Genomic DNA, 25,405 nt, shown 5'->3' on the forward strand with positions numbered 1-25,405 from the left:
GGGCCTCTCTGTGTGGAGTTTGCATGTTCTCCCCATGTTCATGTGGGTTTCCGCCTGGTTGGATAACATGGTAAAAATTAGGAAGCGGGAAAATACTTTTTCACAGTCAATATCAGTTTTTATATTGTACTATTGTACTCCGGTTTCCTCCCACAGTCCAAAGACATGCAGGTTAGGCTAATTGGAGAGTCTAAATTGCCCGTGGGTATGAGTGTGTGAGTGAATGGTGTGTGTGCCCTGCGATGGACTGGCAACCTGTGCAGGGTGCATTCCTGCCTTTCACCCAATGTATGCTGGGATAGGCTCCAGCCCCCTGCTACCCTATTCAGGATAAGCGGGTTAAGATAATGGATGGATGGAGGTTTCCATTTTTCTAATATTGCATTTTGTCCAAAGATCTGTAACTGTAACCGTTCAATGTGACAAATATGCAATAGAGGAAATAATTTTTCACAGCACTGTATGTTTATAATTATGAATAAAAGCTACATTATGCATATACTCATGTCTTTGACTGTTTCACTTAAGATTGTAAATATCTTGAACAATTGGTATGGGCTGCCGCTCTCTGGGTAGGTTTTGGTGTCAGCCACGTTGTCGTCTTTAACCTTGTGTGCAAGTTTGTTACTGAAGAAGGGTTCTGTTTATTATGCTTTGTTGTAAATGGTAAATGGCAGGCATTTATATAGCGCCTTTATCCAAAGCGCTGTACAATTGATGCTTCTCCACACACACACACACACACACAGCGATTGGCTGCCATGCAAGGCCCCGACCAGCTTGTCAGGAGCGTTTGGGGGTTAGGTGTCTTGCTCAGGGACACTTCAATACAGCCCGGGCGGGGGATCAAACCGGCAACCCTCCAACTGCCAGACAACTGCTGTTACTGCCTGAGCCATGTCACCCCATGTTGTACCTTGATGCCTGAGGTTGCTCATGTTCGGGACCCTCAAGAATGTATTGCATTCACACACTCACACTCACACACATGCAAACACATCTTTTTGGTTACAGCTGGGTAGATGCTACACACTTTTCTTGTTGACATTGTTTTTATTGTATGCATTGTGGGTATACAGGGGTGTGGCTCTTATGAACAAAACTGGTTAAACAGGTTCCGCATATTGTTCCTTTAACAGAGGGTGAAAAAGAAGGTCATGGTCTCAGACAAAAGACAATATGTTGTACATCAAGTACTGCAGGAATATAATCCCAAGAGAGAACAACATTCAGATGGTCATTCCCCTTGTAGCAAACCAAAACATAACCCAAAGTATCTCCTGAAGCGAGACCAAATCATACCTGTCCTGTAAACTACGGAGTTAGCGTCAGTAGTACTATTCAAGGAGAATTCACAATGATCCAGAATGTAAAATGTGCAATGGTTCCACTTCCTCAAAAAAAATCATTAGTGCTGAACCACACCAAAAACCAGCACACTGCGGCCCTCCAAGACTGAATTCTGACACATGTAATCCAGAATCTACGGTGTGAATCTATGGTGTGAATGAGAGAAGAACCAGATATCAGAAATTTCACAAAAGAGAATAGCAGAATTATTTTGGTGGAATGTGTTTGAGGGGGTGGGGATTAGAACTTCATCAGGTAGTTGCGCGCCTCCGTCAGGCGCTTCAGCCGGCTCTGTAGAGCAGCCCTCTTGCTCCCGATGTAGTAGTCCTCCTTCAGCAGCAGCTCTGCGTTCTCCTTGTCCTGCAGCATCTGCAGCATCTCCCGCTGTAGCTGCGCAGCCGACTCCTGCAGCATCAGGTAGCGGATGACCGGCGGGACTTGGTCAGCTGGCGATCTGGGGTAAGAGTGGCACACGGTTAGGTGGGACCTGCTCTGCAATCCCAGTATAAGATGAGATCAATCAAAATGAGGTGAGTTTGGAAATAAAACAAGCAAGTGCCCATACAAACTGCCTAATGTATGATGTATGGAGCACAATCTCAAACGGGACACCGCTTTTATTCCTGTGAAAGACTTAACCTGAATTCCTCCTGTAAGATCCTGATTGAATGATGTACAAACAGAAAATGCTACACCCAAGCTGCCTTTGATGTAGACCCATGTACACAATAATTTTTTTGAGAGACAAAATAAAGTTCAATAATTGGGAGGTCATATTGTAAGTCATATTGTAAAATTACAGATTGTGTAGCATGAATGGAATAATTAATGGAATGCATGAAATCAGGAAAGCATTGGTGCCACCTACATGATAGTATGATTTGAGGTGGACCATCATTTCCTGAAGAGTGGCATTGCTGTCTGTGCTGTAGACATATGGAGGACGCTTTGTGACATATTAATAAATAAATTCTTAAAATAAATTTTATTTATTGATTTATTTATTTACCATTTTATTTATTTATTTATTTAAGGATTTATTTATTTAAGGATTTCATGCTCCAACATGCAAATAAGGGGGTGGGTTTCAGTTGGGCTAGCTGTTCTGATTGGACTGCAACTGATTGGACTGCAACTGAAACTGCAACTGAAACCCACCCCCTTATTTGCATGTTGGAGCATGAAATCCTTAAATAAATAAATCGTTAAATAAAGAAATCGTTAAATAAATAAATAAATAAATAAAATGGTAAATAAATAAATAAAATGGATTTAATTAAGGATTTATTTATTAATATGTCACAAAGCGTCCTCCATATAGACAGGCTTCTGGTTTTATGTTCTGGCACTGTTGGGAATGCGCTTCCTGCAACTGCCACATGTTGCTCGTCCTGCTCCTTCATCCTTATGTCATCCAGGTTGTGGCTGTAGGTGCTGTCCTGGGTGTAGACAACATTGTTTACCCCACCCCTTCTCTTTGAACATGCTGAAGTTGAAACGCCATTGGCTGTGGCAATTAGAACCAATTTTCAATCAATGAGTTTTAATTATTGTACAGCTATAGATGTTTTGGTAGAGAGTGCCGGCCCGTGAACTGTATATTTTGAAACCCGAATTTAAGGACTATAAACACAGGTAGAGCGTGAGTCAACATGTCAGGGAGCCTTTTTCAATGATAGGAAGGGATTTACAATGGTCTTGTAATAATATTTGAACACAAAAATCTTACCTATTGTACCTTTAAGAAAATCTATCAGCTAAAATGTATCAGGGTGATAAAGAATGCCATGAACAGTGGTTCTGAGGCCAGTGATGGGGCAAGGTCTAATATAATAAGGGCTCCCACTGTCTCAGACAGGACTAATAACATCATTAATAACAGTCACCTGTGACCCCCTTCAATTTCTTCACAACAGGCTCCTCCAGCTTTTTGAGATGGTCCTTCACCAGAATCTCAAAGGTCTTGTAGTTGATGAAGCCAGGAAGCTCCCTACCACGGTGCTTAACCTCATACTCATGCACCTGCTCCTCAATCCTCTGGTTGACTGCAGAGAGAGTTTACACAGCACGTATGATTTCTTCATTGGATAAACACATTTTTAAAAACAAGAAACATGAACATGAACATGAAGAAGTAAAGTGGCCTTATAAACATCATACTGTAAACCAATAACATACTGATGGTAACATATCACCGGTACAGTGACAGCATGAGTTTTTTGGAGGTGATAACACACAATGCCGTTTAGGACTAGTTTCCATTCTCAGTATGGGGCAATGCAATGCATATATACTGGCTAAAGTATGATATATAGTATGTCCTCTATATGCCTTGCTTCAGTTTTCCACCAATCAAGCAATATACAGTCCCCTCAAAAAGTATTGGAACACCAAGGCCAATTCCTTTGTTTTTGCAATATACTGAATACATTTGGGGTTGGGATAAAAAGATGAACAAAAGATGAACACAAGAACAAGTTAGAATTTCAGCTTCTGTTTCTTGGTATTTACACCTAGATGTGTTAAACTACTTAGCACCTTGGTATGACAACTTTGTTGGCAGTGTGGGTCATTGTGTCGAGGACCCGGCCCTAGGCCCCCCTGATGAGAGATTGACGGGGGATGGGTTAGGAAGGAATGCATTGTTAACCCCTCGCACACGCCATCGAGGTGGTAGTAAGCATGCCCGTAAGAGGAAAAATATGTGGTTCAGAGATAATGAGATAATGTCAGAAGAGGAGTCTGAAGTCGGGGGACTTAGATTTAGGGTTTTAAGGAGCAAGGTTAAAGTTCTGACTGAGGCCATGCATAGAATGAGTTCCAGCATAACCTTGGAGGAGATTCAACATGCTGAGCGAGCAGTCAGGGAATACCCCAACCCTATAGGGGAGGAGCACAATGCCTGGCTAAAGCAAAAAGATAAGGAAAACGGAAGGGATGTCAATACCGAAAGAATATTAAGAGGCTTTAAGGGCCTTCCTGATTATAATCTGATAATTTATTGGATAGATTCAAAGGACTGACTGTCGAGGAGTTGGGGGATGATTTACACTCAGCTATTGGCTGGATGTCCTTTGTAGTTCCCTTAAGGCGCCGCGGAGAGGGGCACCTGAAGAGTGTGTTGAGATGATGGAGGGCACTAACTTCTGGCTTGTATGAAGTCAAAGTTTGGAGAGAGTCCAAGGAGAGATTATGACAGGGAGACAAATACCAGTGATGAATAGGTTCATTAAAAAATTACATAAGAGCTAGTGTTTTTCCACTCGTATATTGAGATGGTGGAAATTCCCAACCGGAGGGGCATAAGATAAAGTATTGGGGAAATTTCCTTTGAGGTATGAGAAAATGACAGTGAGACAAACAGAAGTAATGAATATGGTCATTAAAAAAGTTGCATAAGAGATAAATGTCTTCCCACTCGATATATTGGGGACATTTCTTATCAAAAAAGGTACACTCTTATACGGAAAAAGGATATATAAGGAATAAGCTTTTAGACCTTAGGATAGCATCTTAGTATTTTGCTTCAGAAGATATCTATGGGCTGTTGAAGAGAGAGCAACGCAGGACAGCTGTAGTCAAGCTGGAGTGGCGCGCTCCCTCTGCGGGACGCGGGGTTCCTCCACGCTACAGAACACCTTCCTGCTGGACCCATGCAAGAACCTGAAGCCTCCCCCCCTAACCTCAGTGTCAGTGAGGAGAGGCATATGCTGTGGCTGCACTGCAAAACCCCCGACGTGTTCGAAGACATACCAGTGCACATCCCATACAACTGGCAGGAGAAGTACGAAGTGCAAAGTCACGTCTTTCGAAAGTCTGTGTCCTGATCCTGCCCCAGATTCCCAAACCAATGCAGCTGTTCAAAGAGCTCATCAACAGCAAGGAGGAGGGATCAAATCCCGCAGAAAACGAGATGGCTATATTTAGGGCATGGGTGGTAATTATAATCTATATTACTTGTAAAAGTAGGAAAAATAGTACATAGAAGCTCAACGTTATAAGTTTCCTTTCATTTTTATGTCTTTTATTTTTTTGTAAGATACTATATACGATATAAATAAGTAGTAGACTTTAGGGGTGTTCGTACCCATTGTATTAATGGAAGTTCAGTAGCTTTTATCTCCGTGAAGGGGGAGCCATAAGATAAGGTAAAGGCCAAAGAGGATGATGGGTATTTGAGGGGTGTACCTTGAATTTTAACATCATGGTGGAAAGGTAAATTAGAAAGAGCTAAAGGGGTATATGTAACTTGCATGTGATCAGCAAACTGAAAGATGATATATACACTGTAATCTGTATAACTCTATTCTTTTGATTGATAATAATAAGGTATATCTTACTATAATCATATGTGATAAAGATTCTTTTAGAGGAATACATTGAATACAGGACATCGAATACCAGATTTGCATCACACCCTTCACTTTGAGACTGGGCTGGAAGTTCAGTAGAACTTACCAGGACTACAGAACGTTCGGAGTACTTGAGTTCGCCCCCGAGACACCTCATGGTGAGGTACTGCTCGTGGGAACGTGAGGTCTGAGCTTGGCAAGGGGTCCGTGGCTCACGACAATTGTTTTGCTGCATGATGAAATTTCTCCCAATTAGTTTGGACGCATTCCTCTATAACATGGGTGTCAAACTCTGGCCCGCGGGCAATATCAAATTACTATTAGAGCTGGCCCGCCGGTATTAAGCGTATTAAGCGAACAGCGTATTCACCGCTAATACTACATATCCCATAATGCTCTGCTGTTGTTTTGGCGCGTCAATCAGGACAGGACCCAGACCTGCCCTCTCCTCTGTGTCAGTAGCGATCCGTGCTTCGGCAGGAAAGCCCCCGCTCACCCCGCCTCCCCGTGCCTCTCTCCCAGACAACGCCGCGACCTCATACTACAACTGTCACCGTGTTACCCCTTCCCAAAAATGTCGAAAAGAAAGGCAGAAAACAGAACTTTTCTGGACAGGTGGGAGGCAGAATATCTGTTTACATATGTAAAAGACAGACCTGTTTGTCTTGTTTTAGGGAGGGCAAAGTGGAGCTTTAGAATGTAGACCGCTGTGTGTGCACGTGAGCTCGCCAATACATTTCTCACAGAAAACGTAATTTGTCCACTTTTTTACTTCACAGTAGAGGTGATCAAACTTACAATAACTAAGTGCTAGTGTGTTCTAAGCCTTTACTGGTCCCTGTACGATGTTAGCATGATGTAGCTAGCATACGCGAATAGCACAAAGCCATACAATTTGCTTTTTAACGGCACTTGGTCATTCGAACGATATAAATAAAAGCATTCGATTAAGTTCGACGGCACCTGAATTTTCTGTCGTACCGTCCATAAATGGAAAAAATCCCACCATAGGATTTATTTAAATCTTTAAAAGTTATACATTTCGTCATTAATTCATCCTGTTTCTATCTGTGATTCGGCGTGATCGGACAGTTCTGTAGCTATGTAAATGACGTCAGAAGGATACAGCACTGTTATTTGCTACCTAAACTTTGACGCACGCTCGAGAGCGTTAATAATAAACTTAATAATAATAAACTTTATTTATAAAGCACATTTAAAACAACCATGGTTGACCAAAGTGCTGTACAAAACAAAACCAGGCAATAAAATTAAAGATAAAATGAAATAAAATGAAATGAGATAAAAAGAAATAAAATGAAATTAAATTAAATAAAATGAAATACAAGTACATCATCTGGATTCCACATTTATGTCTGACATAAAGGCCTCACTAAAAAGGTGGGTTTTTAACAGGGATTTAAAAATATCTATGTTTTGGGCATGATTGAAGTCTGACATGTCTATTGTCAAAATCCATTGAAACTATTAAAAAGTAACCAGGGACTTTGGACTTATAAGGCTGGACATACCGAGTACCCAGCAAAAATATTGACCTGGCTCCAGTCACACTTTTGACAGTTCGAACTGCCATCAACTGCCATGTATGAGCGCGTGAAGTAAACCAGTTAAAGCTATTGTTGCGTCACCATTTTCGATCTCCATAAATGTAAACAATGGAATGGCAGTGAAATCTGCCTGTTTTTCGGTGCCGTCGGGGTCCAGCATTTAACATTGATGGAACCGCCGTGTGCGCAGTTTGCTGTAAAACTCAGTGTACTCGGCGCTGAGTTTAGCCGGCGATTTGCCGACTTTGATGTACAGAAATGTAGATTTGAACTGCTTAGTAATCCCTTCGCAGTTGATATGGAAAACGCACCAACCAACCTCCAAATGGAGCTGATTGAACTCCAGTGTAATGACACGCTGAAGTCAAAGTATGATGCTGTTGGCGCCGCACAGTTTCCACAGTTCATCCCTGACACAATGCCTCAGCTCCGCACCCAAGCTGCTCAATTGCTCTCCATGTTTGGCAGCACTTATCTATGTGAGCAACTTTTCTCCTTGATGAAGATGACGAAAACATCTCACAGGAGACGTCTGACTGATGAACACCTTCGTTCGATACTGAGGGTTTCCTCAGCTCAGAGCCTGAGCCCAGACATTGATGAACTAGCATCCAAGAAAAGATGCCAGGTATCTGGCTTGGGCACATCAGATTAGATCAGTGCGTCGCAAACTGAGCAATAATTAACGTTTTCTTTATGCACTTTTTCTTGCTACTCCAAGGCCTGAATGGTTGATTCATTCATTGTTGTTATTTTATTTTCAAATTTATTAGCCTGTGGAAAAAGTTTATTTTGATATTTACCTCAGAAGGCTGCAAATAGAAAAGAGGCATACAATTTTTCCATATTCAGTGTTAAAGCAAAACTTGTTTGGGTCCATATTAAAAGGTTAATTTGTTCAATGTTGGCCCGCGGCTTTGTTTAATTTTAAATTTTGGCCCACTGTGTATTTGAGTTTGACACCCCTGCTCTATAAGTTGGAAGACAGAATGTTTTTGTAGACTTCAGAATTCATCCTGTTACATCAATAAAGATTTACATCAATAAATTGATGAGCCCACTCCAGAAGGAGCCATCCAAACCAAGCCATGACACTTTCTCCACCATGATTCACAGATGAGCTTGAATGTTTTGGATCATGAGCCGATCCCTTCTCCACACTTATGCCTTTCCCTCACTTTGGAAGAGGTTGATCTTGGTCTCAACAGTCCATAAATCTTTGTTCCAGAACTTTTGTGGCTCATCTCTGTAATTCTTTGAACGGTTGAGATACCTTCACCCTTGCCCTGTGGAGATTGTTTGTCACAGACTGATGTTTTGGGGTTTTTTCCTTCACAGCTCTCACAATGTTTCTGTGATCAAATGGTGTTGTTTTCTTTGGGCAACCAGTTTGATGTCTCCTAATCAGTATACCAGCGGTTTCTTTATTTTTCACATTCAAGTTGTTGTGCAAGCTATCCCCAATGCTATTCCCTCTTTTCTAAGCTTCAAAATGGCTTGCTTTTCCCCCTGAAGACAGCTCTCTGGTCTTCATGTTGGTTTATCTTTTCTAACACAAATGCAGTCTTCACAGGCAAAACCCAAGGCTAAAACCAAGAGTAGACATTCATAACTGTTTATTGTTGTCCCAATACTTTAGCTCACCTAAACAAAAGGCGATATGTCCTTAGTTGTTAAATAAATCTAGATAAAATACAAGGAAATAAAAGCTGAAATTCAGATTGCAAAAACAAAGGAATTGACCTTGCTGTTCCAAAACATTTGGAGGGGACTGTAGCTTTATCATACTGCTAATGAACATATAGAACCAGAGTACCACTAGGGAGTGATCCCTACCATAAGCTGTTTCGCCAGGGAAAACTCTCTCAGTCCAATTAGTGGTTTCGCTCTCAGAAGAAAGTCATCTCCCTCCCACTTGAAAGTGCACGCTATATCACTACCTCCCCCCACACTCATTGAGCACTTTATTAGGTATAATTACTTTTTTTTTTTTTTTACTTCTACTGCTGTAGCCTATCCACTTAGAGTGTTGTGTGTTCAGAGATGCTCTTCTGCATACTTGTAATGTGTGGTTATTTGTGTTACTGTCACCTTCCTGTCAGCTTTGACCAGTCTGGCCATTCTCATCTGACGTCTCTCGTTAACAATGCATTTCTGTCTGCAGAACTGCTGCTCACTGAATTATTGTCGTTCGTTTTTGCAACATTTTGCAAACTAGTGTGCATGAAAATCCCAGGAGATCAGCAGTTTCTGAGATACTGCCACCAACAATCATTCCATGGTCAAAATCACTTAGATCACACTTGTTCCCCATTCTGATGGTTGATGTGAACATTAACTGAAGCTCCTGACCCGTATCTACATGATTTTATGCATTGCACTGCTGCCACACAATTGGCTGATTAGATAATCGCATGAATAAGTAGGTGTAATAAAGTAAAAATGTTCCTAATAAAGTGCTCGATGAGTGTGTGTAATATATTAAACTTGTTCCCATTCCTCAGTTCTTCTCCAAGCGTCAGGTTGGTCATGTCCTGGGTGAAGGCAGTCACTTTCTGTAGGTGGGTAGGGGGCATGTATCATATCGGAGTATATGCTGAAAACATTCATCATAATGCAATTCTGTTTCTGAAGAAGATAATTGAAGAAAGTGAGTTATAGGAAAGCACTCCCACTCAGTAGCCATTGGGGTCTCTGGGGGCTCAGGCTGTAAAGATGCTCATTCAAAGATGCCCTGCAACTCTTGCCAGCTATGGCTAGTGGAGGTCCACATTGGTGAGGCAACAATTGGCTCAGCCTCGCCGGGGAAAGATAAGGGGGTAAGCTGGCATTTTCTTCTTCTTTTGATTTTTGTGGTGGTTGGCAAACTAAAAAGAGTGCATTACCTCCACCTGTTGTATGCCATTGTCATCTCTACCCAAACCGGAACCCCGATTCCCTGAGTCTGAGGAGTCACGTGTCTGCCATTTCCATCTGACGTCAGCCAGACCAATGATCAGAATGAAGAAATATGACTAAGAAAGTGACTTTGACCGTGGAACGATTGTTGGTGCCAGACAGGGTGGTCTGAGTATCTCAGAAACTGCTGATCTCCTGGCATTTCACACACCTGTAGGGTTTACAGAGGATAGTTACTCACAAAAAAATGTGAGTGGCAGTTATGTAGGCAAAAGCACTTTTTTAATTAGATAGGTTAGGGAGAATGGCCAGGCTGAAAGGCAACAATAATAGGCTCAAATAATCTTGTGTTACCATGCTTTACAACATGCTTTACAGGAATAGTATGCAGAAGAGCATCTCTGAACATACAACAGAAGACAAATAAGTATAAGAAAGAAGTCTAATAAGTATCTAAAAATTGGTCACTGAGTGTATACCTGAGTGTACACTATCACAGGGGCCAGGTAATCAGTGCACCATCAACTGATACCCTGGGCGAGTCATTTAAATAATAAAGCCTTACATAGGTAACTTGTCACAGAACATTTTATTGTATAAGTATGAGTGTGATGCCGCCGCTCATTGGCGTGTCCTCACGCGTCCTTATTGTGGCCGCACTGAACTTTTATATGCGTTTTTTCATAAATTATGGACTTGCGTTCATAAAGTGCATATGTTCCCTCCACTAGTATTCACTAGTACTGTGATATGTGTTACGTGTTCAGCTTGCGTGAGTATAAACGGATGGGAGCACACATGCGTTTAGATCTCGCCAAACATTTCACGCACATTCGTTCATTAAATCATTCACTCGGTTATGCAAAAGCTATGTTGTGCTCTGATAAAATATGCAGGTTACCCAAAAGATATGGGCCTTTGTACAATGTCTGTGAGCATTAGATGTTTATTTAATGTACAGTGCCTTGTTAAATGCAGTGATTAGAGACATAACTTCTTACCGCCATATCGGCTGGCTCTCTTCCTGGTGCTTCTAGGGAAGCGCGCTCCTGTCCTGGGACAGCTATATGGTTAGGTACGTTCGCGATCGGCGCATTTGCGTCTTCAGAAAAATCAATTATGAAGAGTTTACTCTGAGTTTAATGGCATGTGTCCATGTACTGTTGTAAACTTAAACGCCTGGTGTAGTGTTTGTGTAATAGCTACCTTTTTAAATGTTTAATACATATTAGTGTTGTGATATGTAAACACCCCTGTGTTTATGGAATGTCATGGTGTGTGCCAATTTGGGGGTGGTCATGTCTAGCTGTTTAAAATGAAGGCATTTCATTTGTATAGATCTCTATGGGGAAGGAACCAGTGCCTAGGTCCTCCTTATCCCTCAGTTGTGTGAGGTATGAGGTATTGTAGTCTATAGAGTTTATTCAAGTACTTTTGTTTGGCTGATGTAGCCATAGCTTTATATTACATTTTTTTATATTTTCCTTTATTTCCTTTTTGTCATTTTTCTGCATTTCCTGCATTTTGGATGCCTCAACACCTGGTGGTGGAAAAATAAATTCCAAGAAAAAGTCATATCTGCCTCACTGCTATCTTTTGTGCCAACCTAAAAGACCCTCGACACCCTACTATTTAACAATGAGTGTTACAATTTTCACTGTCAATTAAAAGTCAGAAACACACCCTTCAAATGGACAGTTACCAAACATTCCCCAATATTACTCAAGGTGAAAAACTAATAATGAACATTCAAGTCAAAGAAACAGTAAGTCAAAGAAGTCATGTTTTGCTTCTATATATTGGTATAGAATGCTCACAAGAGCTACAAAATTACTATAGAATGTTCCTATAGAAAATCTACACAGCTATGGTCAGGTCAGAGGAACCGGAAGCAGACACAAGGAAGTGAAAAATGGCAGGTTTACTGGTAGTGTCCAAATCTTCAAGTTGTCGAAAAACATCTTCACGAGAGAAAAGATGACACCACGGCAGCAAGTTCTTCAGGAAAATCCGACTTTATTAGCACACATGCATAAAACCGGATCAGTTCTCCAGAACTGAACCCCAACTGTCATTTTTACACCCATTTTATACACAGTTACTCCACCTACAACTCCTCTTCAAACCTCATTCTGGCAAATCACCCACACTGTTCTTATCGTAACTCCTCCCAAAGCTCCTCCCACAACGTCACTGTGGCAAATCGCCAACGGTCCTTATGCTCTGCCAACTCTGTACAAAGTTCAGGGCGTTCTGCCAACTACGAACAAAGTTCAGGACTCCCCCTGTCCTCACTTCACCCCGCACCTGCTCTTGGCAGAGTGGAAAACTACCAGACCTCATAAAGTTCTGGATGCCCCCCCTCTAACACACACGTCATCCATACACGTCACTCTGTATCTTTCGCTTTTATAAGACGAACTAAGCAGCAGTAATCATTGAAAATATACAGACATACTAAACATTTCATTAATATTCACTTCTAATATACCTTTCTAATATACAGACATACTAAACATTTGATTAATTATTCTCTTCTAAGGGAGTAAATGTACGTTTCATTCTTTGCATTCTTTGCTCTCATTTCAACAGTTGTCACTGTGGTTTCTTGCATTTTCATAGGCTTAGCTATAAATCATGTTCGAGGTTCATTTGATTTGATAACAAGCAGCGTACATGGGACATATTGATTATAAGTCACTTGCATATAGATACACTTCTGGCATAAAACATCGAGAGTCCCGGAGAAATCAGCTGTAAAGGCATATCTCGCTTTGCCCGTGTCCTTGACAGTTTGAGACGCCTCCCCCCCAGCTGACTGCTGTGTAATTCTAGCACAATTTAGCAGTTAATCAGTTTGAAACTATACAGGGTACATATCATACTTTAATATGGATATATTGATACACTTTTAGCATACATCATCGAGCGCTTTGGAGGAACCAGCCTGCTCACTAAGGTGGAGTCTGATTTTGACTTGTGATTGTTTATCATGCTTTTAGGAGGGAGATCTTTTGTTCTGTGAATTTTCCCCTACAGCAGATGAAGGGGCAGACAGCGTAATCACAAACAGACAAAAGATCAAAAACCAGGGGGTCAGTCCACAGACAAAAAAACAAAAGCTGATCCAAAAGAAGAGTCCAAAAAGCAGGCAGGGGTCAAACACAAGAAAAACAAAAAACTGGACAGAATGCCGCAAGGGCAAGGGCATGGGAACAAGGACGCTAGAACTGGGGGGAAGGGATACAAGGGCTCAGGACTCAAACAACAGGACAAGACAAACTAGCAAGGTGCAACTGAAAAAGACAGGTAGAAATACACAGGGGAATGAGACAAACTAGGCGGGGTATGGGAGGGCGGTCTAACAAATAAACATCAGGTTAGACACATGAAAGGATAATGATACAATAACAAGGGGGAAACGAAAACGCAGCCTGGATTCACAAAGACACACATGTAATACAAACGGCTCCGGACTAGGGAGTAGACAATTGCACAGAATCAGGAGACGTAGTGATAAGGAGAAACAGGTGAGAACACTTCGCTGGAACTAAGAAAGTAATCAGTGATAGAATCGGGAGGCGGAGTTACAGAACAGAATTGAAACTGGAGATGCGTTAGTAAATTAGTTACGTGATTTAAATAACAAATACCCAAAACTAGTAAATGTTACTTTGTTAGTTTGATGAACATTAGTGAGAACACCAGACATGAATATGAAAAAGAATAAATTTCAAGAATAACAATGATAAACTAACAGACGGAACATAACAGAAACATTAGTTAAGTGCCTGCTGTTGGTTAGATGAGCACAGACTTGGCAAGGAGCTGGCGAGCCTTCCTAAGCCGTTCCACACTGCCCACGAGGGCTTCCCTGTCCCGGGACTTGTTTGAGTCTTCTTGCAGAAGCCAGGTGATGACGTGGCCTTCTCCTAAAATCCCCATTGTGGCTATATGCAGACGGCCAACATACTGGTCCAACAAGTGATACCGTATTATCAGAGGGACCTGATTGGCCAGTCGGTCAGAGGCAAGCTGCAACGTGCACAAACAAACAAAAATGCAGATGCTTCAAGTCAATTGAGTCAATGAAGTCAACGTGCAAAAAAAATTCATAAATAAATAAAGCAGACGCTCCATTCAATTTTTTTCTTCAATACCGGAATACCCCAAGAATTTTACATAAACATGGCTAAGCTCAAAGAACTGAAGCAGTGGGTATGATATGAAATTCTCATTCTAATTTCAATAACTGATTAGTCGACTGTTCATACTAGCCGATGCCAATTCCTCCCCATTTTATATTTGGGGTACTTCAAACTGCAACCAAGTTTCCACATAGTAAAGGCGCATTTGTATAACAAAATATTTCCGCTTGCTTACTTTATTATTGTGCAAAGAATTCTATATGGCTACTGAGTCTGTACAAGCTTTGCTTGCGAGTTTGGTTGCTAAAAAATAAAGAGGTTCTGATTACTGCAATTCACCTACTTTGTCACCATGACATTTTTACTAAATGTACAGCATCAACGTAGCACAGCCTCTATGATGCACGTCCTCATATTGCCCCATCATTTCAGCAACAGTATAACCTCATTAGTCTACACCGATACATTTGTCAGAAGCAATCACTGACAAATACCATTATGACCTTGATATTAGTGTATCCATAATGTGTACCTGAAAATATGCGCTGACATGGTGTGCCATCTGCTTGAGGTCTGCATTCCCTGCCAGCTCAACGGAATCGCCCCTCTGTTTGACAGCATTCAGCTGGTAGCTGTAGAGACAGTCTTGGGAATACACCGTCTTCTCCATGCTGAACTGCCAGTGCAGTTTCTCCTCTGCATTCTTGTTCTCCTGCTCTCTCAGATCCTCCATATGTACCTTTGTAACCCTCAGCAGGTTTGGAAAAGCTTCAAAATGAGAGGTGGCTATCTTGTTCACATTCCACCTGATAATTTCTGGATTTTTACAATTGAAAAGGAGAGAGAGGGGATTTTTTCAGTTATTCATTGTCCTGTACAGGGAAATGTGTCTTGTAAAGTAAAAGGTAGTAAAAGTAAAATACAGAAATACAGCCTGCATATAATGCAACACAGATAACAGATAATAATGTATACAGTCAGGTCCAGAATTATTGGCACCCTTGATAAATATGCACAAGAATACTGAAAACTAAACAGATATTGACACATAGACTATTTTCCAACAAGTAACATATAGTGTGCTTTGTAAATGATGCAATGGAATCAAAAAATACTTAGATTTAAAAAAAAAATGTATTTCCCCAAAAAGCAACCACCCCTTTCGTGCAACCACCCCTGGCAAAAATGAGGAAAGGGAAGATTGTAAGAATAGGTGTCTGTTTTCCTCAAGTAAGAAGGGAGGGAGAGCCAGGTTTTGAAGTGGTGGGTGAATTTTCAAGGTGAATTGTTTGATGGTACATTTGATCCATCCAATATTTCTGGCAATTCCTTCCCCCGGTGGGTCCGAGCGAACGCCTCCACTTCATTCCAAAGGACTTTCTTAACTGAGAGAGACACTGAGAGAGAGAGAGAGAGAGAGAGAGAGAGAGAGAGAGAGAGAGAGAGAGAGAGAGAGAGAGAGAGAGAGAGAGAGAGAGAGAGAGAGACACACACACAAAGAGAGAGACAGAGAGACAGAGAGACACAGAGAGAGAGACACAAAGAGAGAGACAGAGAGACAGAGAGACAGAGAGACACAGAGAAAGGGATAGACAGAGACAGAGACAGCTATGGATAGTTCAAGAAGTCTTCAGCTAACAAAAAAGATTTTTGGATAAAGATTTCTCGAAGGAAACTGGAAATTACATTTTCAATATAATTGATTAATTGAGAAGGGGCTCAAGTAAAACTCAGCAGATATAGTAGATGCTCACGTTTGTTGGCTTTCTTGTCAAGCTGTGCTTTCCACTTGCTGAATTCGGATCGGATTTTGGTAAACACCCTGGTGTTACCCTCTTCCACAACTTCCTCTGCCCGGGCCACTTCAAGGAGAAGACTGTTGAACTTGGTAATTTTCTGCAAGACAGAAAACACAAGGATAATTACTGAGGAAGTGCTGTGTACATTAGTTCAGGGGTGCAGTCTGGTGTTCTGCTCAGATGTCCTCCTTACTTAGCTCTGTCACTCACCTCAATCAGGAAGTTAGTCATCTGCCCCTGATCCTGAGGCACCCCATCTCCCAGGTTCTTCAGCTCTCCATTTGTTTGCTCCAGCTTCTTATCAATCTGTTCCTCCAGTTTTGGGAGGGATTTCTGGGAAGAATGAACATGCAAAAACGTATATTTCACCATGTATTTTAGAGGCAGGTAAAAAAATTAAAGAACCAATGAAAAGATGAAGAATGTGATGGGGCAGAATCACTGTTTGCTTTGAAAGAGTGTGTGCTGCCCAGTGAGGTGGAGGCGGGGGGTGAGCAAACAACCACTCACAGCTATGTGCTCAACAAGCTCCTTGGTGAGCCTTTCTGCCAGGTAAGGGATGGTGGCCTTCTGATTATCCATAAGCTTTCCAGATAATAGAACATTTGGCATTTGGTGAGGGTGGTTTAAGGTTATGTTCCACTGAAAATGCATCTTTGGTCTTCCAGATAATTGAGGTTTGGTCTTTCAGAGGTATGGACTTGAACAATAAATTACATAAAATATGTAAATTATCTAATTTGCTTACTTTAGTGAGATATCTTTATAAGTCTGTCAGATTCTAAATAAGACATGTTTAAAGATTGTTTTGAGACATTTTTTATCACCAGTACCCAAAAATTATGAAATTTCAGGATCAAACAATGAGATTTGTGATGCTGTACCCACCCCTAAAGCTTGTAACAAAATAATGAGCTCAAAATACTCTCCAAGATATGGAGCAAAGGTTTGCAAAGGTTCATAATGGAGGATGACTATGCACTGAGATGTAATAAACATTTGAATGATTGAATAACAAAATTAGTTATTTTTATTAGGGCTGTAATGCCTATCACCTGGTTTGCATTCGTGATGGTGACAAATGGAAGATGGCCTTCAAAACCCCTAGTGGCAACTGTGAGTACCTGGTCATGCCTTTTGGCCTCACTAACGCTCCAGCTGTCTTCCAAATCCTGATCAATGACGTCCTGAGAGACATTATTTCCAAGTTTGTCTTCATCTACCTGGACGTCATCCTCATCTTCTCCGTCTCCCTTGAGGATCATGTCCATCACGAGTTTCACCGCCCTACCGTCCAATTCCTTGGTTTTGTGGACCGGTTTTCTGAATGCTTTCTGTATCATTCTGTACACTCATCGGTGCCAAAGCCCAGTTGTCCTCCGTTTTCCACCCCCAGACCAATGGCCAGACTGAGAGGATGAACCAGGAGCTCGAGAAGACGCTGCACTGTGTGGCGTAAAAGTCCCCATCTTCCTGGGTCGACTCGCCCCATTGGGTGGAGTACACACATAATTCACTCCCAGTTTCCTCCACGGGACTGTTCGGGCTACGTGCCACCCTGCTTCTAGGGAACCAGCCACCCTACAGCTGGTTTGATGTGCCAAAAGGGCCAGGAAAGAGCCTGCACCACTCTGTTGCACCACATGTCAAGATGACGAGGTTTGTGGACCGCCGCCGTCGTCCCACTCCCTGCCACTACTCTGTTGGCCAAAGGGTTTGGCTCTCCTCCTCTTCTCTACACTGCCCAGATTATGCAATCAAGTGAGAGAATTGATAAAGAAAATTAAGCAGGAAAGGCGAACTGCAACAGATATTTCGTTTGCTGCAGAACTACAAACGTCCCTCACCCACAAGCTCACACAAGCAATAAATGAAATCAAAAACAATGAACCTGTCGGAAGGCGTCAGCCGTGCACACAGCACCAGCAAGCTGAGCATCTTCCTTACCTTTTCTTTTAAATGTGAAAGAAACCCGAACCAGCACGATACCTGACTCATTAAGACACCGAGTCTACCGCGTGCATACCAGCTTCGTGCAAGAGCAAACAGTTGACACCAAAGCACCGACCGATTGCCAGCGAGTGCTTTAAACACCCACAGGAGGTAGGCTCCCCTGGCACTAATGAGGACCAGGTGAAAATAATAAATCCCTGCTGGCCACAACCGGTACTACCTCCCAACCCAGACAGATTGTTGCTCCGTGACAAGCACACATTATATTCCAAATGGCGTTATGAGTTCTGGCGCTCATCTCATCCATATCTGCAGCAGCTTTGCCCCTCTCAAGCATGTGCAGTGGTTGTGGACAAGTAGTGGTTGAAGCATGTAGAGTTAGTATTGGCTGTCAAGCCAAAGGTTGTAAGTGTGAATATGCCCTATATGAATAAAGGGACACCACTGCCAACATATCACGATTAGTTTATCCCTGCGATTACCCATACCACAGCAAGTAAAACATTCTGCCAAGATTTTTTCTGAATTTTGCTAGTAATGACCAGATCAAAATTCAGTGCTCAATCCCTATCTCTCCTCTCACCTGATTGCCAATATCTTTCGGTTGATTACCAACAGCGACCCGTGCAATCCCAGGAAGGTCAATGAGAGTCAGATCAGGGACATCTGCGGACTTGATCTCCAGGGCGATCATTTCATTGCTGATCCCTTCTCCCTTCCCTGCGACAAGCACCTGAACTGCAACAAACACAGTGTATATTAGTTGGTCGTTAATGTCTAGATATGAAACACAAGCAATGTTTCTCTTACTGACTCAGTTGTGCCACTGTATTCACACAATGTATTACATGTTACTCATATACAATTTTTTGACCGTTTTACTAACATGCACAGCTTGTGCTTGCTGAGTGTTGATTAGAAGTGGCCTGTAGCGTAGTGGTTAAGGTAAATGACTGGGACACACAAGGTCGGCGGTTCTAATCCCGGTGTAGCCACAATAACATCCGCACAGCCGTTGGGCCCTTGAGCAAGGCCCTTAACCCTGCATTGCTCCAGGAGAGGATTGTCTCCTGCTTAGTCTAACCAACTGTACATTGCTCTGGATAAGAGCATCTGCCAAATGCCAATAATAAATAAATAAAATGATTTCTGTGTGTATGTTATTTACTGAATTACTTAAATCAGTATGAATGCACAACTGGAAGAAACAACTTACAAATTATTGCCAGATGAACTTGAATTTTGTGTAAATCGACATTTGAGTCCAATAGCAGTCTAACAGTATTTCTGGCCTTTTTTTCACTTGCAGCACATCTAGCACAAATGATGATGTTGGCTTTGCTGTTGTGCACAGATGCAGGCACCCAAACAACCAAAGGAGTCACTACTGAGCAATGCAAAGGCAATACTATTCCAGCTGAAAGCCTCCTTCCCTGGATATCACTACAGTGAATTAGCCCACTGAACTCCACAAACAGATGGTACTCAACTGATTACAGGGGAGAACACAACGGTGGAGCAGGGCACATCACAGCTGGATGCTCAGTTCAGTTCAAGAGTCTCATTTTCTCTGTGCATGTGTGTGGGTGTGTGTGCTTGCATGCAGGTGCATGTCTATGTGTGTGTGTGTGTGTATGCATACACACATAGGTGAGGATGAATGAATTAGGCTTAATCTCAGCTATCAATCCATTTGCTATCAACTATTTGCTTGCTTCCCTTCCTGCTCCACATTAAAACACTACTGCTGGGACATATCATTGAGTTACCAGTATTGTGTAGGTTCCATAAACTTCCATAAACTTCATAAAGCATTCCTCTAGTATCTAGATGCCGTGGTACTAACCATCTGCGACTACCCGTCCAACTTCTTCTGGAGTCTTGAGGGTACTTTTGCAAGCTTTGTTGTTAACTTTATAGGTTAGCACTCCTGCCCAAGGTTGGTCCCTCTTCACCTTCTTCAGTTTCAGAATCAGAGGGCAGCGGGTCACAATTCCTGTAGGCCACACAACATATTTAGCAATGCATTAGTGCCCTGGGTTTAGCTACTGAATTTTGGTATTTTCCAGACAAGAGAAACACACAGCTGAATCACGGAATCACTGACATACCGGCCCCAACCTCATCTGTTACAAGGCACTCTGTCTACATCTATCACCTTGTAGTCAGCCTATGAGAATAATAAAAAAAAAAACGTATAGCTAATAGGTTTAGCAACAGTCAAATCAAACCACCAGCCAAAACAGCCAAAATTTGTGGAGCTAACTATGATTAATTTCTTTGTTGCTACCGATAGCAAACTGGTATTGTTTTATAACTTGATATGTAGTTTTCACTTGGATAATAAGCAATAGTATACAGTGTTTCAGTGATTTCTTGTCTGGAGTGCAATTTAGGTAGCTACATGTGAACAATCAGAATAAGCCCCCACACCATTGGCTGTGGCAATTATAACCAATTTTCAACCAATGAGCTTGTATTATTGCACAGCTGTACAATGTTTTGGTACAGAGTGACGACCCGTCAACTATATATTTTGAAACCCGAATATAAAGACTACAAACACAGGCAGAGGGTGAGTCAACACTGAGGATTTTTCAATGATAGGAAGGGATTTACAATGGTGTTTTAACACAAAAATCTTACCCTTTGTACCTTTAATGTATAGAATAATGTAGGCTTCTTTATTTACTGCCATTGTCATATTTTGCATATTTTCACATATCATACATATCACAGAGGTATGTAATACTATATATCATGCAAGATCCATGTTGATGAGAAGAAAAAGCATAACAAAAATATTTGATTAATTAAATGTGAGTGACAGTTTTAAAATCCCAAAGTACTATATCATCTGAAATATTGATATTAGAGAATAGATAATGAAATGACGACAAGGACAAAATGCTTAAACTTAGCGAAGACGCGTTGCATATTGCAACAGGTAGGATAAGATCATGGTGTGCGGGTAAAGCATTGAATGACGTACACTTAATCAAGTGATGTACCCATAAAGCCATGTGAGTTGCATTTTTCTTTGTGCTCCATCCCTTTGTTTACCTTGCCAAATGAAGAGTGCTTGACTGCGAGGTATGTAGACTCGTAAGATTCCTACTTCCCCATGAGGGAATCTGGCTTGACGTAAAGTCAAATACTGTAGTGCTGTAGGTAAGCCATTGTTGGGATACCCTAGATCATGCTTATTTTCATGTATTTTATTATCCAATGTTTATCTGCGTACGTAGATCAGGGTTTCAGGTAACTGTCTCCATGTAACATCTATTCGGCAGCCGGAATTAATCCCTGGTGGTCCATGGTGCAAGCAGGGTGTGAACCAGTCACAGTTGTGATTTGTAGTGAATAGTTGCACTGTGTGGTGCGTGCACCATCACCGAGTGAGTGATTCTGTGCCTCATTGTTATTGTTATCGTTATTGTTACCCTTTACCCCACTATCATTGTGGTGTTGTGTTTCACGTGAACTTTCTTCACACGTCACTCCACTGCACCTTACGTAACTCCGGAGCTTTACTACTGATGGTGGGTGTATCTAGACCTGGTAAAATAGCCTGTCTTCACCTGCTGATAGTTTTAATTCCTTTAATACTTAATAGAGATAATGTGTGTCAAAGATAATTTTCTACTATATTAAAATCATAGTCTATACCATTTAATGGGCCTAACCCCATTTCTTTCCACAGTGAAAATGTTAAACGAGCTACCTATGGGCTACCTGAAAAAAAGGTTTTCATGAAGAGAAGCATTGTATAGCCTTGCGGTATTCAAATTAAAAGACCGCAAACTAATTTTAACTGAGACGCTGATATCTTTTACCGCAATCTCTACTGTATGAATTACTTCCTTTCTCCTACCTAGCATGGACTTGGAAGTTTAAGCCAACTTGGCATAGCTGTTTGCTCTGCCATTAAATAGAAAGACAATAGTTAGATACTCTTGACAGAAATTAATTGAGGCCCTTAGTTATTATATTTAATAGTGGGTGTGTGTGCACATCTCACCGCTCCCCCTGGGCAGTGCCACCCCAGACAGGGCCTCCAGTACGGAGCCCTTCCCAGAGCTCTGGTCCCCGATCACAGCGATGGCAGGCAGAGCCAGGTCTTCCTCTACCCCCAGTGAGCGCAGAGTATCGATGAGGTCAATACAGGGACGCACTTTCTCCTCATAGTGCTGGTCCAGAGACATGCAGCTCTTTGTGCCATGGGGGAAAAGGAGCAAAATTAAATACAGCAACACAGTCAAAAGAAATCAATGAACCAGGATGCTAATTCTTTACTATCCTAAAGACAAGCTGTTAAATACTTACTCTAGAGTTATCAGAAGTTGATTTTCGGTCCTCAGGTGCCACTTGTCGCCACATTCATTTGCATTCTGCCACTCTTTTTAGGCTTTGTCATATTGGCTGCGAAAATTGTGAACAGAGTAGAAGCAAACTTAAATTGTAGGTTAGGTTAGTAAAAAAATTATAATATTCAAAATTCAAAACAACTACAAGAAGGAGGTTCTGTGTTCGTAGCAAAACGAACTTGAAGGTGCAATATGGAACTCCTGCAAACACGGTTTTAACCACTGAGCGGCCACCAGGCTACTGCAGGCTACACAAGCACATACGGTAAATGGGTCTGTTAATTTTCTAAATAAAAAAGTTAACATAGCATTTTTATTGTAGCTTAAGTCATTTGTAAACTTGAGAAAACGATACACGATACGCGTTTTTATTGTATGCCTATGCTAAGTCATTTCATCAATCTGAATCATGAAATATGTGGAAAATAATGACCCTAGTTGAAAATCACCGATCCAGCGTTATTGGCCGCGTTTCCCGATAGCGAACGTTCTTAAGGAGTTAAGAACGCTCTTAAGAAGGGTTCGGCTGAGAAGGATCCTTAAGTTACAAGTGTTTCCCGAACACCTTCTTAGTGGCTTTCTTAAGACTGCGCTTAAGAAGGGTTGAAAGAACGTTCTTAATGGGAGCTGTCCACCCCCTCAGTGCTGGATTCAAAACAATCGATGCCAGGCTAATCAATTGTTCCACATAATTACATGCTCCCAGATGAAGTTCTGATGTAACAAGTGGCGTCCTACAATAAAACAACACTGAGAATAACGCGCGGGGAAGTGAGGCGCCAGAACGCGATTATAATACTAATTGCGGGCTGAATCCACACTTTTCTTTTCTAATTTGCCATGCATAGGCTATGTAACAGGGTAGGAATTTCCTCATTTTCGGGGCAAAAAGGCCTTTGAGTGAAATAAGAGGATGTGGAGAATAAATTACTTGACTTTAAAGTTTTGATTTTAATATGAATCAGGGGTGAAAGTGGATTGAAATTCTTGCCGGTACTACTACCCCAACCATGGGGCACTTTGGCAAAGACAGACCCTATGAGACAGACAACAGAAAATTGGCTTGAAACCGGCTACGGTTTGCAAGCCTACGGCCTGGTCGCAAGAGTGCAAGAACCGGGAGAACAGCTGACATCCCGCAGGAGCCGCGAGTGAGGCCGAGGGAGGGAGGCGGAGCCCGGAACGGGACTCTTAGCTCGCTGGATTTGACATGGACTCTTTTAACACTGAGACATTTCAATCTGTTCTTAACTTGTGTTTTAGTAAGTATAATAAATCTTGTTTTTAACCTTCCGTCTGCATGTTGTTTTGGGTCAACAACTCCCCAGTAGAAATCATTGGAGTTACACTCCACACCCGTAACATTTCTAAATTCTTACTAATTCTTATTTTGTGTGCGAATCATGGCCAATTACACAAATATAACAATAATAATAAATGTTTAAACCGGAAATAAGGTGTTAAATAACTGTGGAAAGGGTGGAGATCTGATTTGAACCTGAGGCTTCCACACGAAAAACGGTAACATTAACCACTCCACCATCTACTGCCTGCCGACTCACGGAGGATTTACGCCGTAAATACACTCATCATTTGGGTGTGCCAGCTACAATTTTGGGTGGCACCGGCACACCAAGCCAGCACTGCCCGGGTGTGCCGGGCAGTGGGCAATAAGGCCACACATGTGTGGCCTTATTTTATATTTAATTGGTGGTTAAACTCCTGGATGTTTAGTTTAGGATTAGGTTTACACATTATTTTTTAGAGGCTAGTTGCCTACAGCCATAGCCTACTTTGGCCATTATAATTTAGCATGGCTGTGATTATTGTTTCCTAATAGGCTATATACATATTTTCCTAATTACGAACGTTAAGAACGTAACGTTACTGCGCACGAGTATCTAACTTTAGCCCTCACAATAAATAAAATACGTTTGCTTGATAACGGATCTCACAGTTTTGTTTATTTGACTCTTTTATTTGCACTGCAGATGCTGGTTGAGAAACGGTGTCTCATTCTCTTGTATGCAAATGCACAGTGATAAAGGAATCTTTACTCTTGAATCTTTAATCTGCCGTGCTCAATTTCATGTGTCAGTTGCCTGATGTGGCTGGATCTGCAAGCGTTTGATCGCTATGAAGCCTGTTAAGTTGGCCAGGTTTCCCGATAAAGAACGTTCTTAAGAGATAAGAAGGCTCTTAAGAACGCTCCGGACCCTTCTTACAAAGCCTTCTTACGAAAGATCATCTTAGGCTAAGAAGGTGTTTCGGGAAACACGTTTGCTTCTTTCGGGAGGCCTAAGAAGGTCCTTAAGAACGTTCTTAGCTTAAGAACGTTCTTAACGCGTTCGGGAAACGCGGCCATTAACGTTTTCGCCGTTAGCGTGGATGATGCTTATGCTAGTTTACCGAAGCCAGCAGGCACGGTAAACAAGCAAAAGCTTTATCGCCGCCGTAAAGAAAAGTTAAAATACTAACTCGCAACTAAATGATCACCCTTAACAAAAACAGTAATCACATCACTCATTTCAGCGTTAACATACAGCCCTGTCGGGTCTGTTTCAGAGACAGCAAAGCTAGCAATAATTTGAATTGTCTTAAATCGAAGGACTAAAATGGTTTAAACATAATCTTCCCTTATCTCGTCTATTTTTATCTCCTACATTTTATTCGGTGAATAGTGCATTTTTATTTACGCCTATTCATAAAAATAACATTTAGGCTAACCAAACTTTCCGCAAGTTTTACCAGCACATCGTTCCGCGTGATGATCAAGGTGCCGTTGTCGTGAGCCACGGACCCCTTGCCGAGCTCAGACCTCACGTTCCCACGAGCAGTACCCCACGAGGAGGTGTCTCGGGGACGAACTCAAGTACTCCGAACGTCCTGGAGCCCTGGTAAGTTCTACTGAACTTCCAGCCCAGTCTCGAAGTGAAGGGTGTGATGCAAATCTGGTATTCGATGTCCTGT

General features: G+C 41.8%; 1 protein-coding gene across 1 annotated transcript; it reads right to left on the reverse strand.

Annotated features, from left to right (window-relative positions):
- Window positions 1-1,590: 1,590 nt before the first annotated feature.
- LOC133123457 (interferon-induced GTP-binding protein Mx-like) lies at window positions 1,591-22,273 on the reverse strand. Its single transcript, XM_061233921.1, has 11 exons — window positions 22,090-22,273; window positions 19,915-20,064; window positions 18,629-18,806; window positions 17,240-17,402; window positions 16,626-16,700; window positions 16,326-16,448; window positions 16,071-16,212; window positions 3,237-3,395; window positions 2,674-2,836; window positions 2,215-2,285; window positions 1,591-1,796 (listed from the first exon to the last, which is right to left on the reverse strand). The coding sequence occupies exons 1-11, from the start codon at window positions 22,271-22,273 to the stop codon at window positions 1,591-1,593; spliced, it is 1,614 nt and encodes a 537-aa protein (XP_061089905.1).
- Window positions 22,274-25,405: the final 3,132 nt, after the last annotated feature.

Source organism: Conger conger, chromosome 3 (genome assembly GCF_963514075.1).
Source record: "Conger conger chromosome 3, fConCon1.1, whole genome shotgun sequence".
In the NCBI taxonomy this organism is placed as follows: Eukaryota; Metazoa; Chordata; class Actinopteri; order Anguilliformes; family Congridae; genus Conger; species Conger conger.

Bases quoted from the DNA above. Each gene is read 5' to 3' on its own strand.
- LOC133123457 (XM_061233921.1), bottom strand. From the start codon at position 22,273: ATGTCTCTGGACCAGCACTATGAGGAGAAAGTGCGTCCCTGTATTGAC. The intron at 20,065-22,089 runs GTGAGATGTGCA...TGTGGCCTACAG, and splicing joins GGCACTGCCCAGGGGGAGCG to GAATTGTGACCCGCTGCCCT. The intron at 1,797-2,214 runs GTGGCACCAATG...CCAGATCGCCAG, and splicing joins CAAATCATACTATCATGTAG to CTGACCAAGTCCCGCCGGTC.